Raw genomic sequence first — 18747 nt, forward strand, 5'->3', positions numbered from 1 at the left:
ACTAGGGTTTTTGATAAGAAAATAAGAATTGCTCGAGCTCTGACCAAATCCACCAAAGCATGCTGGGTTTCTCTATTGAGAATACCTATGCAATTCCATACCAAGATGTTTAGAGACTACATTGGACCTGAAAGTGACTACAGTAGGCACCGGACAATCTGTTTTCACAGTGACGCACAACTGTAGGCGGCAACGCTTAGGGTTTTTATTTATTTATTTAATTTTTAAGTGAAGATATATAATTTAGAGGTATTTGCACTACAACAGAAAACCTCATTTGCAATGGATAAGTTCCTAGCTGAAAACCGACATTTCGTCGCTCTAATATTTCTGTGAGGAAAATGTTTTCGTCTTCAGTTGGTTGGAGAAAGCTTGTCAAGAAAATTTTCAACGACAAAAAAACTATGTCCTCACCAACCCTTTTCGCGATGAAATTAATTTTTCTCGTTGTTATTTTTTAGCGACAATATTTTGTCTCACCAAACTCATACTTTTTTCTCGCTAAAAAAATCCGAGAATCAAATATTGTTGTTAAATATATTTTTTGACAAACTAGATTTCGTCGCTAAATTATTTATTTCCTCACTGATGATATTAATAATTAAAAGTTTATAAATATATAAAAAATTTAAACTCTGGTTTTTGGGACAATTATATTTTTGTCGTTATAAATAGCTTAGGCAAGGAAGTTTTTCGTTGCTATAAGCCATTTTCAGAAAGAAAACTTTGTTTCATTGCAATATATATCCTTTTAGTGAGAAAAAGTTCTCTCACTAAAGATGCTCAATAACGAGGAATTTTTTTTTCCATCAGTGTAGGATCTAACATCTATAGTGAGGAAATTTACTTTTGTCAAAGAAATATTCTTTTTGTTGCGGTTATCTACTTATTACGATATAGTCTGTGGGGATACATATTATTTTATTCTAGAGAGGATTCTTATTCAAAACTAATTAAACAATAAACAAAATAATAAAGGAAATAAAAGAGCATAAAAAGGATTTTGGAACAGAAGAAACTTAGGGCCCGTTAGGTATCATTTTGCGATACTGTTTTTTGTTTTACAAATTCAATTTGCGTTCTGTGCATTAAATTTGAAAAACAATGAAAACAAATTTTAGGAAACAAGTCAAGAACTATGAATAAATATGGGAAATGACTCTTTGACGTTTTCATTGTTTCCTGAAAACAACTTGTCCTACAATTAGAGATATATTTTTTTTTTTACTTTTAAGCACATAGATCCACAAACTTTTCTCCTCTGTTTTGATTTTTCTCCATTTCTTTCCCACAATTTCCATTGAGACTTATCCTCTCTTCTCATGATCTCATCTACTTTATCTGCTGTTTGAACTTTCTTCTTCCCCGTCTTTTTCAATCAATTGAAACTTGCATAATCATACAGTAGAGAAGAATGAAGGATTTAGAAAATCCCTCTTTCACATGTCAGATCTAATTTATACGGATGATTTAGGGTGAAAGCTTTGGTATTTTATGCTTCAATATAATTGGATTATCGCATGGGCAAGAGGAATTAACAACTAATTGGTTGAGACATTTGATTGAATTATCTTTTTGAACTAAAGATTCAAGAGCTTGCAACTTCATATGATATATTTTATAAACAAAATTGAGGGATTTGATTCTTCTTGCTCAATCTCTTTCAGAATTCTATGTTTCTTTTCTCATAACAACCAATAAAAGATTCATAATCAATACAAACAAAATAGTCGATCTTTCATGATGACTGAGGAAAAACTAAACTAAGGCTTAGTTTGAGATTGCTGTGTTGTGAGAAAAAACACTTCTGATATTGCTGCGAGAATAAGGACTTCTGGTATTGTTGTGAGAAGAAGCAGCTGACGTGTTTGGTAAACTGTTTTTAAAAGTGCTGTGTGAACCAAAAACAATTTTTGAGTGTTTGGTAAGTTGTAAGTAAAAAGTTCTTTGGTTGGGTATAATTACCAAAATGGACATGATAAAAATGCTACTAAAATACATAACTTTGCATGGCATAATCACTCTACCAGTTGTACTTTCTAGGACTTTGTTATCACATACAAAGTATAATGCTCCAGAAAGTTTCAAATCCCACTTCTGTTATTTAGAATTTCTAAGGAAAAATTTATACTTTCTAAGAGAGGCATAATAGAAGCTATATATTTACAAGGCATTCAGAGAGGTTGAGAATTGAGATATCAGATATGTAAGCAAGTATACAGGATTTTCAATTCTCAATTAAACACTGCAGAGAAACTAAACATGCAGGAATATAGAGATAACTTGCAAATTTGCATTCAGCTCTCTGCATGTGAGCTTACTACATGAATACAACCAGTCACCTATACCTATGAAACAGTCTACAAAATCACATTAAAACTAATCAGTAGTCCAAAATACAGAAGGTTAAATCTTGTGCAAAGTGGGCAGTAGTTTCATGGAATTGTGGAACCCTTCAAGATGGTATGAAGGAAGATTGAAGTTCATTATCCCCATCTCCACCAACAGCTTTGGTCACTAGGCAGCTTGACATTTTGCACTCTCTACATAACATAAAGCCAGATCTTCCAATAATATTGGACAAGCCCTTGCCACAAAAATCTTTCTTCTTGCTTTCACAGCTTCAAACCAAGAATGTGGTAACTGTGAAGGGCAATGCATTTTTGCCACACAGTTTAACTGCCAAAAGAAAACGACTCCATTAAGACCATGATTTCATTTCTTAATAATGGGTTTAAGAATCAAACACTTTGGTAGACATACCTTAATTAGTCTTTTTGTATTTATCTCGTACAGCTACCAAAGATCCACCACGTCTACCCAAAAAAAAGTCATGGATGATAAGAACACATACTCTTAAATCCACTGCCTTATAACCAGTATATTCTTGCAGTGCTGGACACTAAAATGAATACAATTTAGTAATTTCCCTTCATACATATAGACCAGCAGAAATACGATAAGCAAAATAATCAAACACATACCCAAGGATTCATTTTTGATCTAGTAATAATAACTCTCGCTAGAAATATAGCCGATGCAGCTATCATAGAAGGCAAGAACTTCACAAGTTTGTAATCCACCAAACTTAGATCTGTGAGGTAGTAAATCAAAGACTCAAACTGCAAATTAGGATTCTGCAGAAAACAAAGAAGAGCAAAGCAGTCAATATCAGATTGTATCAACTTGGCAAATCCAAATATGTGAGAGAGAGGTACAAGGGAAACTTACTTTGTAGTAACTCTAAATGCTTAGTCCTCCCCTCACGCAAATCTAAATGCTTAGTCCTCCCCTCACACAAATTTCAATCCGGATTCTTCAACTTTACAATTTGAGATACAAACTGAACTTACAAAAAATTTACATCAAAATCTATATAAAACCTGAACAAGCAGTGGCTTAGCAAAAAGTCAACTTATGACCAAATTCCTCATAGAATTTTTTTTTTTTTTTGAGAAAAAATTCCTCATAGAATTAGCATTGCATATAATGAGAAACAACACCTATCAACTAATTAGGAATTTATCCCCATCTCAGAGAAACCCCGATTCACCAACAACCACTCAGTCAAAAAGCCCAAAATCCAAGCCGCCAATTAACCATCAACCTCCCCCAAAATTCCCCTAAGCTCTTCACTCAATTACGACACCCAACTCCATTAAACAAAACACATGCATGGACATACAAACATGGTTCTGTAAAAGAGTTGGTATGAGGTTTTACCATTTACCAAAGCTTGATGCTTCTCAGAGACAGAGGGAGGAGAAGTAGAGCGTCTCTCTCTCCCAATTTGTGCCAATGAGGATAAAGAAAGGAGCAGGAGAATCGATCTACTGCAATGAAGGGAAGAGATAAGGATGTTTTGTTCAATGTGATTTTTAGGAAAGAACGAGGACAAAATAGACAGTTCAGTATTTTCATTAAAACCTCAGTGTTTTTTCAGAGAGGTTCCGTAGAAGCAATTGGCAAAGCAGCAAATTGCAGCTTCTCAGAAACCAGCTTTTCGGAGAATTCACTTCCCCCAAAATCAGCTTGAGGACATATATGGTGTTTGGTAAATGTAGCCCCAAAAGCACTTTTAGGCTCAAAAGCAGGTTGGAAATCAATCCCAAACTGGGCCTAAGTGTTGTAGATTTTTTTTTTTTAAATGATAGATATGTTTTTAATATTTCAAGTTTTGAAATACTTGTACCGAATATGTATTTATATCTTAAAAACTTATAGTTTAATTCTCCGTTTTCATTCTACAATCCAGTATTACTAAAATAGTTTCATAAAACGTTACAAGACACACCCGAAATTGCCTCAAACATGGTTTACATCTGGTTTACAGTTGGACTAAATTTTTTGTCTTTTAAGTTTTGCAAAGTAATATTTAATTCAAAATTTTTTCTTTGTTATATTCATTTCTTTCTTTCTTATTTTAAAAGTTTTCTTATTTAGGTTTAGATGAACTCTACATCCATCTTAGCTTCAACTAACTTGATGGAAAACTGACATCGGATTGTTTGAGGGAGGCTGGAGGTATGGCGGCATGGCTACTTTTTTTTTTGTGGCACCTTCCTTTCAGATTATTCACAGTATCTCAAAGGCTTCTTAGGTTCAGAGATTAATCCGCTGGGAACTCGGACAGCCAGCAGGGCATTGCAGCCCCTACTCTGGCCACATTTATAATTCAGTAAATAACATTGAATAACCAATCCCAGCATTCAAATGCATGTCATGGGGGTTCCACATCTTGAACGTTCCTATGGTGGGACCTAATGCATTCACAGAACCACTTGCTGTGGTTGGCGGCATGGCTACTTTATTTTCTAGTTTTGTTAAGGTTTTGTTTTTGTGGTTAGCCTGACTCTATTAAGTCATGGTTTGGGCGTTGTCAGCAGGTTTTATAGTGGGGATTGAGGTCTTAGTCTTAGTCCTAATTGCGATCTTACTAATGTGCTCATTGCGCCATATATATGGCAATTGATGTTGGGGACTGAACGCTTTATAATTTGTGTGTTACTATCGTCATGGTAAGCATGTAGTCTGGTACCTTGCAACATGGCAGGAAAGAGGGTGAAGTTCGTCGTAATGTTGGCTATTGATGATGTATTGTGCCTCCCTATATTGGTCATCTATCTATAGCTCGTAAAAAAGGGAGATCATTGTCGTAAAAATTTGGACCTTATTAGCTCGAGATTTCTGTAACTACTCTATTTGTAATTAGAAAATGAGTACTTCTTCTCTTACTTTATTTGTTGGAAATGATGAAAAATGAAAATTTACGATATCATTCTAATTTATGTCATTTTATTAATGAATGAATGAAATAAAAAATTTCTTTAAAAAGAATGATATTTTGAAATCTTCAGCTGCATATTTACATGTTGTCATCTCAATTTGTATACCAACACTAGTACACTACCATGGCAGCACGATCCCATGGAACTGATTCATCAGTCATCAGTCATCACATATTCACATTCACATGATAGCACATCGTTCCTGAACAAGCCTAGACAACATATGCAGGGGTGTTAACAGTGAACTTGTTCCATAATGTACGTCAGCTAAATCCTATAGTACAGTTTTCCCGGCACAACTGTAATTAAATCATTCTTCTCGTTTCACAGTACTCCTAGACCCCTTTTACTTACCTTGTTTGTATCCACTAGATTTTCCTCTTCCCTTTCAGACTCTTAGCAAGATAGATATTTACGGTCTGTGAATAAGACACAACAAGTGTGGGGTGTGGACTCATTCTTCACCACACCACCATTTACATACACTCAGAATTCAAAGACAATAGGAAAACCAACCAAACATAATCGATGGCAATTCTGAACTACTATCTCTCAGTGACCTCCACAGCAACACCCATTTCTCCGGACTCATCATCAGCAAGCCAACCCGTGCCCGACCCGAGACAGAGCAAGATCCTACTGCCCAAGAAGAAGCCCCAGAAATGGTCCACTGGGATGGCTCCCGGCGAGTACGGTGGCCCACCAACCACCACGAAGCTCCGCAAGTACTGGGGAGGCGATGTGGACCCTCTTGAATCCGATGACTTCATGTGGAACAAAGAATTCGTGGACCGCATGAAGAAACTCATTCAGGGCCCTGATGACACTTCCACCCAAGTTGCTCCTGCCAAGGTTTCCAATTCTAGTACTCTTTTCCTTTTCCTAACTTGGGTTTATCTTCATTCTGTCTCATTTGGTGGTTTCTTAATGTAATTTGTTGTTTGGGTGGTCTGACAATATTGGGTTTCTTGTGTTTCCACTCAATAGTTGTGGGAGTGTTTTATTTAGCTTAGCAATCAATTTGATGGTTGTTGTTTGCATTTTCTGTACTGCTGTCCTGTTTGTTACTTGGGCATGGTGTTAGTTTTTGCTGAAGAAGAAAGCATTTTCATAATGTATTAATGCTGGCTTGATTCCTTGGATGAGATTTGAACCAAACCCTTTACACAGTTGTACAACTGAGTTAAGTTCATAGTTGTCTTAAGAAAACGAAGTTATAAGATTTTAGGTTTCGGTTTCATTGTTTATTGGCAGTCTGAGAGAGTGATGGTGAATGAAGTCATATGGTTTATTTCTTTGTGAATGGTTTCTGTGGCTTTGTTGTGTGATCAAGCTGCTTTGGTGTAAACAGGAAGTGCCTTCTGGGTTTCTTAGCTTGAATAGGGTCATGAGTCTCGACAGGTTTGTTATCACTAGTACTTTCAATTGTTTATTTATTTCTGCATTTGTTCGCAAATATTGACCCAACTAAGGACGTACAGTCTAGAAGTTGATTTGAGCAAACAACTCACAGCTTCTCCTGCCCAGCCTGAGTTACAACAGCATGTTGAGGCTACACCGCAAGTAATTGTTGACTGTCTTTCAATTTTGATTCGAGTAATTTATCCTGGGACTATTATTGGCCACTTCTAACTTTCTTTTTCGGAAATGAAATGATTCTCAGAGTTTGAAAAGCACTGCTATTAAATGGAGACATGCACCAACACGACGTGAGCAAGATAAATGGGCCAGAGCAACTAAGGCTGCAACTGGAGGCAGTGTAAGCTATACGTTCCACTTGAAGCCCCTTCGCATTCAGCCACTTTGAATCTTTTTTATGGATTCTCTAGCTTATAATGGAAAATAATGGTTTTTCTCATATAAGTGAAATGAGAACTTCCATTTACACTCACTAACTTTTCTCTGAAGGATTCTTCCTAAATTTACACTTCTCACTTGGACATCAAACCTGCAGGAAGTGATGTTTCGGGAAGCAAGGCGCTCAAAGGAGGACCCGAAAGTAGTAGCTGAGCAGTATAGGAAGCAGTATTTCAAGGTAGATATCCGCTGTACTGTTTACTAAATCCTCTTTACCTTGCTCAGTTTCATTCTCCTCTCTTGATTTTACAAGAGTAAAAATAGTAATTTTCTTTTTAATTTTGCTATTACAGTTAAAGAAGAGATTGCAAGTACTTACACTGGGTATAGGAGGTGTTGGATTAGTTTCAGCTTATGTTTCATATTCCCCTGAAATTGCAGCGAGGTATGTCCAAATCCGGGTTTGTTCTCTAATATATACGAAATCTAAAATATACAAATCTAAAAGTATGTTCTCTAATATTTACGAAATCTAAAAGTATCAATTATACACCCACTAGTTTCTGTATCTCTGGTGGGTCAGTTTCGTTTTTCACTTGCCATTCTTGCCAGAAAATAGTGTAATGAATGGGAAATGTCTTGTGAATATGCTTTCTTTTCACTCATTTTCTCTGTTCTTGCTTCTGTAGAACTTTTAATGTGTCCTACGTGTATCCATATATGTTGAACCCGTAGCCTAAGACAGTGTCTCTGCTGCATTGTTCCCTACTAGTCTTCATACCCTATTGTAGAAAGTAACATTTAACTTTTCTTATTTTGACAAAGAGAACAAATTAGGAGAAAAAGTTTATTCAATTAGCTAATGCGATGTGAGATACTGATTATGGGTTCAGAGTTCAGTCCCGATAGAGTTGATTGGAGTTTCCTGGTGTACAATAGAGGGCCAAATAGTCTTGTGAGGTTGGTGAACTAGCGTAAAAGTGCAGGTCATCCCTGTGGAGATAGAAAGGCTGATGTAGACCCTTCCACCATTTTTGAACTAAGACCAGGCAATTGAGAAGACCATAGCATAGAAAAGCTTCTCTCTAATCCAATTCGAGCTCAACAAATGGGTGAATGGGTGAATCATTTGCTTCCTTCATTGGAGATCGTACTCGACGAACCAATCCAACCAGAAGTTCAATATAGATATATCCCAAATAACATATATCATTATAATATTTTCCCATTTTCACTTCTGTTCTACTCCACCGATATTATTCCTGATGACTTCTCTGAATGAAGGAGGAAGTTAGTGAGAAGGGGCCTGAGTAAGTCATTCATAGGTCAATCCATCCTCTAATTAGTATCCTAATAGGCTCTTCCACATGGCTTGCTTTCCAACATGAGCTTCTTCTGAGCCCTCAACATGGCAAATGAAGCCAACCTTCTTGATTGATACACTAGCTCAACACTTACTTTTGTAGGGTCATATTAGTGAGAGGGGATAAAGTGAGACTAGGTAATTCTGAGCCTGTAAACTGTACAGTGGAACAAGAGTGAAACGTTTTGGGAAACACGCAGGGGTTGGGTATGTGTTATTGGTGTATATGAGCGTCTAGTGCAGGTTGCTTCTCTGCCCATGCACACAGTATGCCTGATAGTGTGATAAAAGTAACTCCATACCCCTATTCTTGATTTTACTATTATGGAAGTTAGTCAATTCATTTGGCTGTCACACTCAATGTCTTCAGCTGGTGATATTTGGTCAAAGTAGTGCAGAAATAGTACTTCAAGATCCATTACAGGGTTAAACTCTACAAAAGGATTTCTTTTAGAATTGAAAGTTGATTCTATGAGATGAACTCTAGCATTCAGATGAAATAGACTGGCATGTTTGACTACCTATGTCATGGCATGATGACAATGGATATCAAAATCCATAAGTACTCTTTTACAACCAATAGAATAAATATCTCCCAACATTTTTTATTTGTGAATAGGTAACCAAAAGAGTATGCCCCAATTATTCAATTATGAGCATTTAACCAAAGTGTGGGCCCTGCTATGGTTTAGTTTTCCTATTAGCTGTATGACAATATCAATATTATTGTTTTGATTTTTGAAATGGCAATCTCTCACAGAACTTGATGTTTCCTTTAGATTTTGTATAGATTATAATTTCTTTATGAGATAGATGCTAATCGTTTCTTATACATTCAGCTATGGTGTTGGGTTCCTTGGTTCTCTGGCTTACATGCGTATGCTAGGGACTAGTGTGGATTCCATGGCAGATGGAGCAAGAGGACTTCTCAAGTATGTAACAAATGTCTACTTATGTAATTGCAACTTTCATGCAAACATTTAATGACTTAATTGTATATAGATGAGCAGTTCAATATGCAATTTGATTAGATTCTTTAAAAGCATGCACATGTATTTTGATGTTTAAAATATCCACACTCTGCACAAACTAGTGAGTTTCCCAGAATTTTCAATCTATCAATCGAGGCCTCACCTAAAGATGCCTGTTAGCTCCAATATTGCCTTGTCTTGCTAACATCAGAAACCTGGGTTGTTAGTTTATGTATTATCTTCCAACTTACACATCGTCTTTGTTCTGTTAACCTTCATACACAATGTTGCCTGTTGAGTGTTGCTCTTACATATTTGTGAAATATTGATTTTATCAATGGTTTTTATTTTATTTTGTGGTTACAATGATGAATGGTGTTTTAGTTAAGAGCAGTTCATAAAGAATTTATTCCTGACTGTCCATTGGGAAATAGCATGTGGGAACTCACGAAGAATAATGAAAGTTATGAAACTGCCTACCCTCACCATGATTACTCCACTGGACTTGTTGTGCTGTGTCTTTTCTAGTATTAACCATATGAAAGGTGAAACCATATAACTTTATGGAATTTTTTATGCAGGGGAGCAATTGGTCAACCAAGGCTATTGGTTCCTGTTGTATTAGTCATGATATTTAACAGGTGGAATGGGTAAGTATTTGTGCTGACATTTTTCTCTTAGATTGTTACTACGTTCTTATTTCTTTGAAAATACTTCTCCCAGGTAGTTTCTGCAAATATTCTTTAAATGCATGTCAACTTTTTCCCAATTTATTTCCCTTTCTTTAAAGTACTTTACCCTTGACTCAATGCATATAGCTGAACATAATATGTTCAAGCTATGACTATCTTTCAATGACTAATAAAGTTGAGTTTGGGTATAGGATCGTTGTTCCACAATATGGATTCATGCACCTGGAATTGATACCAATGTTGGTGGGATTCTTCACGTATAAAATTGCTACTTTTATTCAAGCTATAGAGGAAGCAATTCCTCAAGTTGAGAAAATAGATACAAGTTCATGATAAACCTTAACATATACGTCAGCAGAATATTCCAGTAATGGTTATGATGCAGCTTGCAAAGGTTTGTTCTTATTTTCATATGTGTCTACCAAGCATGTTTTCAATAATCAGAACTTATATGATCAAAGTTTAGGCATCTGAGATGTTCAATTGGAAACCAAGTGATTCGAGTTTCTGAATTGCATATTTCCTCAATTTTGTATCATATTCTCAGATTATTAACGTGTTGCAAAACATGTCCAACACTGCAATGAACAAATAGTCCCTCAAACTTTATCTTAATTAACAAGTTTACTCGTTTTAGACCCATAGAAACCAACTGCATTTGAAGTAATCTGGCCGGTTGCATTAGACCTGCCAGCTTTTTATGTTGTAGTTTACAACTCAACAATCTTTCTGATTTGCTTTGTTAAACTTGTTCGTCTGTTGTCCAGATTACAGGTAATGGTTGCAGTTGTGACATGCTGCTTGGAAAGGAAGAGGTGTATATGTAGTCTAGTGAATAGTAAGGAATTGTACTTTTTATTTCTGTTCAAAGACAGTAAAATCAGCCTTGTTTAAATCAGTCTTCCCTAGATACCATCTGTCATCTGGTATGGTTGTAGGATCAAGCTTCCCCACACAGTATCAATTGAAACCAATTCATTTTGTTCAAATCCGGTGAATGTTTCCTTATGTGGGGAAGAATCAACTGCCTCTTTCTTTACTATCACCATTTCTGTAACACCAATGTGCGCGCACATCAATTTTCTTTTCATTTCTTTTTAAAAACAATCGAGAGTTGATTAATGGAAAATACTCAAATTGATATACTCCCCAATCTAGAGTCTTAGCTGGTACCAAAGTGGAAGAATCACTAATCAGCCTACAATTCAAGATCTGAGAATTTGCATCAAAAATTCTAAAATGGGGAGAAATCAACTTGCCATGTTGACGCTCATTGTCGAAGGCATGGAAGAAGCAAGAGGAGGTGATGTTGAGTGATCACCAAGCACATGTAGACATGGAGAAGGGTCATCCAATTGCATTCCGTTGTGAAACATTGGCTTAAAGACATTTGGCCTTCTGTATGTGACAAGGAAATGGTTGTAGTATTGGTTGTTAAACATTGGAGGTTTTGCCAGTCCACCGGACTATTCAGCAAGTTTTTGGAACAAAAGGTTACCACTTCAGCTCAACAGAATTGATTATTGAAGCTTATTTGGGTATGACTACTCAATACAATATAGGTCTGGAGTTCATAATGTAGTTCATAATTGCTCTAATACTTGCTCTAGTACAAAGATAAAAAAAAAATTAAAAAAACAGCTCACCAGTTCGGTTGGGCGGACCGGCTCGCTCACCTAAAGGGCCGGACTATTTGTGTGCTTGCGATGTCCGATTCATCTGAATGCTCGGTTAGAAAAAAGAGAGGCTCTCCGTTTCAAGGATGTGGCAGCCTCCAGTTTGAAAGTGAAGGTACAGCTAAGTAGAAGCGACTCATTCAGACACTGTGATGTGGCTGTGATAAACACACGGTCAAGTTAGATGAAGCTTATTTTCACACGGTATTGCAGGTTCTTTTGTAATGCCAAGTTGCCAACTATTTAAAGTTATGATTGGTTTCCACTCAGGAAAGAAGAGGGAAAAAAAAAACAGCATTGTGGGAATAGCACAGTTGGGAGAGGGTTTGGATCGGGTGTATTGAGCATTCTAACAGATGCTTTAGATATTATTGTAATATCATTGTTATAGAGTAATTAATCCCTTCGGAATGCTAACAGATGCTTTAGATATTAGAATCAACATGTCCCGAGGAAAACAAAACTTCAGCTTTGTGTTTCCATCTTACCAAGGTAACCTGCTGCCATTGTGAAAAATGAGCAAATAGTTCCCCGGTATCTGAAAAACTACTAATATTGCAAATTCTAATTCACACAAACCAAAAATCCATTTGCATTTAACTTATTACAAAAGCTTTTATTAGATGGAAGTTCAAAGCACTACTGATAAACAGATAGAAACCGATACAATACTTGACTTCAGGTGTCCGACATATCAAAGAAAACGCAAGTACTGGAGCTTCAACCAGTGTTCTGCATCCCAGCAGCAATACCCTTCATGGTCAAAATAAGTGTGTCCTCTAGACCTGGAGCATATTCGCTTGTTGGGTTAAGATTGACGAGCTCTGCTGCTGGCTTCCTTGCTGGTTCCTTTAATGGCCTTACTTGACCATGATAGTTGGGGTCACGGATCTGCTTCAGCGTATAGGCTTGGCACACATTCAGTGTTGTAATATACGAGTCACGAAGAAGAAGTCTCTGCCTCAAGTAAGGATCTCCTTCCAGAAGATTTCTGTGCCCAGCAACCTACAAAAATGTACAGATAAGATTGGTCTCTTCAAATATCTGTATGTGCAGTCAAATCAAATTTTTTCATTCAAAAACACTTTGACCTAGTACAAATTTAGTAACAAACCCATGAGAGCATTTCACTAATTATCATAAAACTAATATTTGGAAGTCTAAGTTAAAATTTCATCTCAAGAATGGTTTTTATATTTGGTCTCATTCTTATGGTTAGACTTCATGTTGGTATAAGAAGGGAAGCAGTTACAAAGATACTTTATATTGATGGTTAATAATAGTTTATATTTTCGAATTATTTGTTTTAGCTTCATGCAAAAATGAGTATTTGATTGAGACCAAAAGAAAAGAGTATTTGAAAACTTTTATGAATAAAAACAGATGAAGGGACAGTTTTACCTGGAGTAGGAGGCGTTTAGTATCTTCATAGTTGGTCCTCAGTCGCTCTCCAAATGACCATAGGTCTTCTGACACCAGAAGCTTGTCATAAAGAGCTGTAATACCTGGGTCTCCCTTGGCAAACACCATCTCAATTAAATCAATGGTGACTCTGAAGAAAGGCCACTGATTATACATCTCCCGAAGCATCTGAAGATTCTTTGCATCCTTCTCTAAGGCCTGCTTAAATGCTGCCCCAAAACCAAGCCACACTGGTAAGTGAAATCTTGTCTGGGTCCATGCAAAGATCCATGGGATTGCTCGAAGTGATTCAATGCCTCCACTTGGCTTTCGCTTTGATGGACGACTCCCAATGTTCATCCGACCATACTCCATCTCTGGTGTTGCCTGCATTATTCAAGAAATAAGTATCTCAGCAGAAAGTAAATAAGAGCAAATTTTATTAAGGTAGGCAGATATGAAGGGACTTTTTCTGAAAATAGTTAAAGGGGTGATCGTGCTTGATGAACAGGCTACTTACAAGGCGAAAGTATTCAACAAAACGGGGTTCCTGGAAAACTATTGAACGGTATTCCTCCGTAGCAACAACTGCCATCTCATCCATGAGTGCACGCCATTCTGGCTTCGGCGAAACTGGGGGATTCATGCCATGCTCTAGTGTGGCTGCTGTGAAACGCTGAAGTGTTCTAAAACACAAGTGCTCCTCTCCAAATGATTGTTCAATAACTTCACCTTGAACTGTTACACGGAGTGAACCGTGAATTGTCTCAGGTGGCTGAGACAATATAGCAAGATGAGTGGGTCCTCCTCCTCTTCCAACCGTTCCACCTCGGCCATGAAACATGGTAAGCTTAACTCCATATTGTTTCGCAACCTTTATGAGCTCTTCTTGAGCCTTGTATAGCTGCCATGCTGCAGATAGACGGCCTGCATCCTTTCCTGAATCTGAGTACCCTATCATGACTTCTTGCTTCCCATTGATCCGGTTTTTGTACCAATCTATAGAGAAGAGGCGAGCCACAGCAGCAGGAGCAGCCTCTAAATCAGCAAGCTTCTCAAACAATGGAACAACCCGTAGTGGCTTTTTCACACGGCATTCACGTTGTAAAAGCTCAACAGCAAGTACATCAGATGCGGCTGTTGCCATTGATATAATATAGGCACCAAAGTTGTCTGAGGGAAGTTCTGAAATGACTTTGAATGTCTCCAATACATCAGAAATTTCTTCTGTCTTGGGAACATCAGTGCCAAAAAGAGGGCGCTTTCCACTGAGCTCAGACAACAGCCATTCTTGCCTTTGTTTCTCAGGCCATTCTCGATAAGACCCAAGGCCCAGGTGCTTTGTAATAGCATCAATGACATCAGTGTGCCTGTCTGATTCTTGCCGTATGTCTAGTCTCACAAGACAAAGTCCGAAAGTAGAAACTTGCCGTAAGAAATCAAGAAGGCTCCCGTCAGCAATTGGCTTGTCACCACAGGAACAGAGTGACCGGTAACACAGTTCGAGAGGCTCCAGGAACTACAATTGAGCAGAAACACAAAAACAGCTCTCAGATGAGAGTTTTGTAAAACAAAAATATTTTCCAACATAATTTTTGCGTTCAGCTTCTACTATATAAAGGTTTCAAATTTGGGGTAAACTGAAAATATCTTGAAAATGGAGACTCTGGTAACGGAATATTTATTTATAGAACTCCAATGAAATAAATCATGATAGGAAATACCTGTTCAACATTAGTAAAAGTTGTGTCCTCAGGAATGTCAGAGGTTCCATTGGATAGTAATTGACGAGCACGTTCACGTGTATTGTAGAGTTTGTCTCTCACATCACCAAGAATAACACGATATGGCTCATTTGGAGGAATTTGTTTCCAAAACTCTGATAACAAAGAATAAAGATTAACAAAGGCACTCTATACTTGAATCAAAGGACAGATCAAATAATGATAATCACAGCAATAGTAATAAAACAGTAGAGAGTTATCCACCAATGCCATGAAGAGTTGGGTCAGTTTGGGGGAAAAATGAACTGAAACCTTTATAAGGAACCCCCCCCCCCCAAAAAAAAAAAGGGGAGAGAGAGATATAGCGATATAACTAATAGTCAAAGATTTAAAGTTTACTTGGACATTCAAAATGTCCAAGCCTAAAATGACAGAAACATGAAACCATTGCATACCTATATAGTGTTTTGCATCCTTCCTTGAAGACCTATGAAGTTCATGAGCACGAGCAAGAAGCTCATCGTTGCAACGCCACATAGATAACTGTGGGTAAAAAAACAATATAAGAAAATGCAGAGGGAATAACATATTTAAAATACTCTGAAGATCATGATTATAATTTCACACCTCAAACATAAGATCCTCTATCTGGGAGAAATACAAGTTAGCAGCCATCATTCTAGCCAATAAGCATACATCCCGTGTAACTTCTGGAGTGACCCTGGGATTTCCTGCAGTCAACATCAGAAAGATTATAAGCTACATAAACCATGATGTAGTCATGCTTCTAGAGAACATGGGGAGAGAGATGCCACAGTGATGAAAACAGCACTGCATAAGGACAGAATATGTTTTGCCAATAACAAGCATAAGATGAGCATACCATCACGATCCCCACCCATCCAAGAAGAAAATTGAATGAGAGGGGCATTGTAAGGAACACGTTCATTTATCCCAATGTTCTTCAAGGCAGTGTCAACTCGGCGTAAGAATTTGGGTACACCTTTCCAAATCGTCTCATGAAAGTAGCTCATTCCTGCCCTCATCTCATCTTGAGGGGTTGGAGGAGTCCTTCGGATTTCGTCAGTACGAAATGCAGCTTGAATCTACGTTAAAGAAATAGATATATTCAGTAAATTTGAATGAAGATCTATTACTGCAGATCCCATCAGGATATACTGGACCACTTAGAGGGGAAGGGGGGAAATGTTGGCAATTGCAGCTAACTGATGGACAATGTCAGGGATAATCGAGAGAACATAAATTTATATTCAAATTAAGTAAGAGTATTTGAAATAGTATATAATGTGATTACATCGTATCAAAAAAATGCCATTGTATCAAACTCAATCAGTTTGTCTTTCCACATACCTCCCTTTGTAGAGCCTCATCGAGTTCTTGTTTATCATCAGGTGTAATATCCTTGGCATACAACTGCGTCAAACAATTTCTTACCCTGAAAAGATCAAGTAAGCATACAACGTCAATAACACAACCATAAACCCATCGACTGTCCACAACATAAGATAAGTAAACCAGGGGAATGGAGAACGAACCTTGCATGCTTTTGAAGCAGAGATCTGCGAACAGACTGAGTAGGATGTGCGGTTAGAACCAAATCTACAGTCTGGTTCTTCAATTCATCAAAAACTTCTTGTGGGGACTTCTTCAGTTGCCCCACAAGCTTCTTGAACGTCTCTTCAATGTCCGACTCTGTTGTAGCACTTGCTTCATCAACAAAATCTCCCTTCTTCAACTTTATCCTTCTCCGATATGCAATCTGAACTTCTTCAGCCAAATTGGCCAAGTTAAGCATGTGGGAAAAAGACTTGGCAACAACAATGGAGTCACCAGGATCCAAACTTGTAAACACATTTCCAAGTTCCTCCAACTTTTTCGGGTCCTGCTTTCCTTCGTATTCCGCAGATAGCTCATAACAATCTTGAACCTATAGCAAATCAGATCCCAAAGGTCAATAAACACCTATATCATCAGATATTTTCACTTAATATGCCCCAATTTCCTAATCGCATCATCGAGGTACCTAACATGCAGAACCTTTTAAGTAAAATTTCATAGATACTATCTGCTCTGTAAATCAATAATATATCAAATCCTCGTCCATATGACAACCCTGAACAGTATAAAGGAATGACATTTGGAGTGTTTTTCAATGCAAATAACAATAAAAGAAGAACGAAAGCTGAATTACAAACAAAAAGGTATGTAGTTAGACAAAATAGTTACTTTCGATTTTCGTATCATAAAAATTGAATCAAATAAAAAATATATAAGATACTCCCAAGTCCCAAACAAGCATTATAGTTAGTGAACAAACAAAGCGATAACATCAAGGTTTGAACCAGAAAAACAAAACATAAAACATAAATACATATAACAACAAACAAAAAAGAACAGCGAAACTCGATCAAAACTAACATGGTACCTACCCCAGAAATTTTCTAAACTACCAACTAGTGAACTCCATAAGCAGTCAATGGTAATTCAAAGCAAGTAAAAAACTAATCAAAACAGAGAAAATTCACTACCGTTTCTCTGAGATCCTCCCCATGTAAATCCTGAAGAATATCGAGGAAGCGATCCAACAACAAAGCATCGTACTCGATCAGTTTGTCATCCTCAGACACCTTTCCTGGTGCCAACAGCCTCAGCTGTGCATCAATTGAAGCCATCTTCTCCAAGTTCCTCGCTGCCATGGTTGCCTTCTCTCTCTCTGCTTTCTGGGTTACTCTGTATTTGACTTTTTTTAACCAACAAAACACTGCATGGTATTAATAATGAATCAAAACCCACAAATCCTTGCGGAAACAGAGTAGAGCAAACTGAGTTTTCAGAGGAAGTAGAGTATAAACCGGATTGAAGTAGAGCACAAACTCTATGAAGAAAAGGAGATGATATATATAATGGGGAAAAAGAAAAAAAAGGAAAAGATAGGGTGGGAGGAAGCAAAGCGAATCCCGTGAGACCCAGATGAAGAGAAACGGGTTGCTTATGATCCGTGCACGAGAAAGTACAAAGGATTAGAGACGGAGGGTTCTGATCACGGAAGGGGTCAGAAAGAAGAGAAGTGAGAGTGTGTGGGTGTCTGTGTGTGGGTTATGTAAAGCAGGACTCTCTTTCTGTGTTGGACTTAAATTTATAGAGAGGAGGGGGAGGAGAGTGTAGTAGCTACAAATTAGTAATTCACAATTTTACATTTACACGTTGATCGGGATCGGATATGTGGAGAGAAAAATATAATCAAAAATAAAAATAAATAAATAAATGTAACGAAAAAATAAAGTATGTGTAACTAGTCTAATGAGGACCCTAAAATGAGAATTTTGTGAGGACTTTTAAATCAACGGTTGGATGACATATATGTTGTAGAATTAATATTCAATTAAAATTGAAACCACTCATTCAACTGTTAATTTCAAAGTCATTATTAAGTCTTCATTTTAAAGTTGGGTCCTTGACCCAAAACACCAAAATAAGAAAAGATTACCCCAACAACAGATTTTTGTTCCCATTTACACAGTTTAACGTTAAATGACCATTTTGCCCTAAGCCTAATTAATAAATTATAGCATTGCCACTCTCTTTCCTCTCTTCTCTCTCTCCCTAGTCAGACCTCTCTCTCTACACAGACAACTCCGGCGTCTCTCTCCCTCGCTCCAAACGACAATGGGGTAAGTGGGAAAAAAATCTCTAAAAATGGTGTAAATTGACAAAAACCCTTTAAAGTTCTCACTAGAATCTCTCTTGTGTTATAGACATAGGTGTAAAAATGAGTACCATACTTAAACTTGAACTAGCCTAAATGGCGAAGGAG

The 18747-nt window shown here is 37.2% G+C and overlaps 2 protein-coding genes and 1 long non-coding RNA gene across 7 annotated transcripts; 1 reads left to right on the forward strand and 2 right to left on the reverse strand.

The window, feature by feature from the left end:
• Positions 1-2385: 2385 nt before the first annotated feature.
• LOC121051354 lies at positions 2386-3864 on the reverse strand. Of its 2 annotated transcripts, none has more exons than XR_005805507.1 (4): positions 3724-3864; positions 3232-3343; positions 2985-3137; positions 2386-2902 (listed from the first exon to the last, which is right to left on the reverse strand). It is a non-coding gene; the product is annotated as an uncharacterized LOC121051354 (long non-coding RNA). The 2 variants fall into 2 exon arrangements; XR_005805508.1 differs by having other exon boundaries at positions 2386-2816; positions 2981-3137.
• A 1835-nt stretch (positions 3865-5699) lies between these two features.
• On the forward strand, positions 5700-11627 carry LOC112190231 (protein CONSERVED ONLY IN THE GREEN LINEAGE 160, chloroplastic). 4 transcript variants are annotated; one of them, XM_040515230.1, is made up of 11 exons: positions 5704-6140; positions 6640-6689; positions 6770-6851; positions 6952-7047; positions 7243-7323; positions 7439-7530; positions 9288-9380; positions 10001-10069; positions 10303-10505; positions 10879-10949; positions 11270-11627. In XM_040515230.1, the coding sequence occupies exons 1-9, from the start codon at positions 5817-5819 to the stop codon at positions 10442-10444; spliced, it is 1029 nt and encodes a 342-aa protein (XP_040371164.1). In that variant the 5' UTR covers positions 5704-5816; the 3' UTR covers positions 10445-10505; positions 10879-10949; positions 11270-11627. The 4 variants fall into 4 exon arrangements, with proteins under 4 accessions (XP_024185424.1, XP_040371164.1, XP_040371163.1 ...); XM_040515229.1 differs by lacking the exon at positions 11270-11627 and adding an exon at positions 11050-11215; XM_024329653.2 differs by lacking the exon at positions 11270-11627 and having other exon boundaries at positions 10879-11168.
• Positions 11628-12318: 691 nt separating this feature from the next.
• LOC112185773 (phosphoenolpyruvate carboxylase 2) lies at positions 12319-18047 on the reverse strand. The gene is made up of 10 exons (XM_024324095.2): positions 17462-18047; positions 16469-16860; positions 16284-16368; positions 15796-16018; positions 15540-15643; positions 15368-15455; positions 14913-15067; positions 13709-14707; positions 13189-13575; positions 12319-12792 (listed from the first exon to the last, which is right to left on the reverse strand). The coding sequence occupies exons 1-10, from the start codon at positions 17627-17629 to the stop codon at positions 12508-12510; spliced, it is 2886 nt and encodes a 961-aa protein (XP_024179863.1). The 5' UTR covers positions 17630-18047; the 3' UTR covers positions 12319-12507.
• Between the last annotated feature and the right edge of the window lie 700 nt (positions 18048-18747).

This window comes from Rosa chinensis, chromosome 2 (assembly GCF_002994745.2).
Source record: "Rosa chinensis cultivar Old Blush chromosome 2, RchiOBHm-V2, whole genome shotgun sequence".
Lineage (NCBI taxonomy): Eukaryota > Viridiplantae > Streptophyta > Magnoliopsida > Rosales > Rosaceae > Rosa > Rosa chinensis.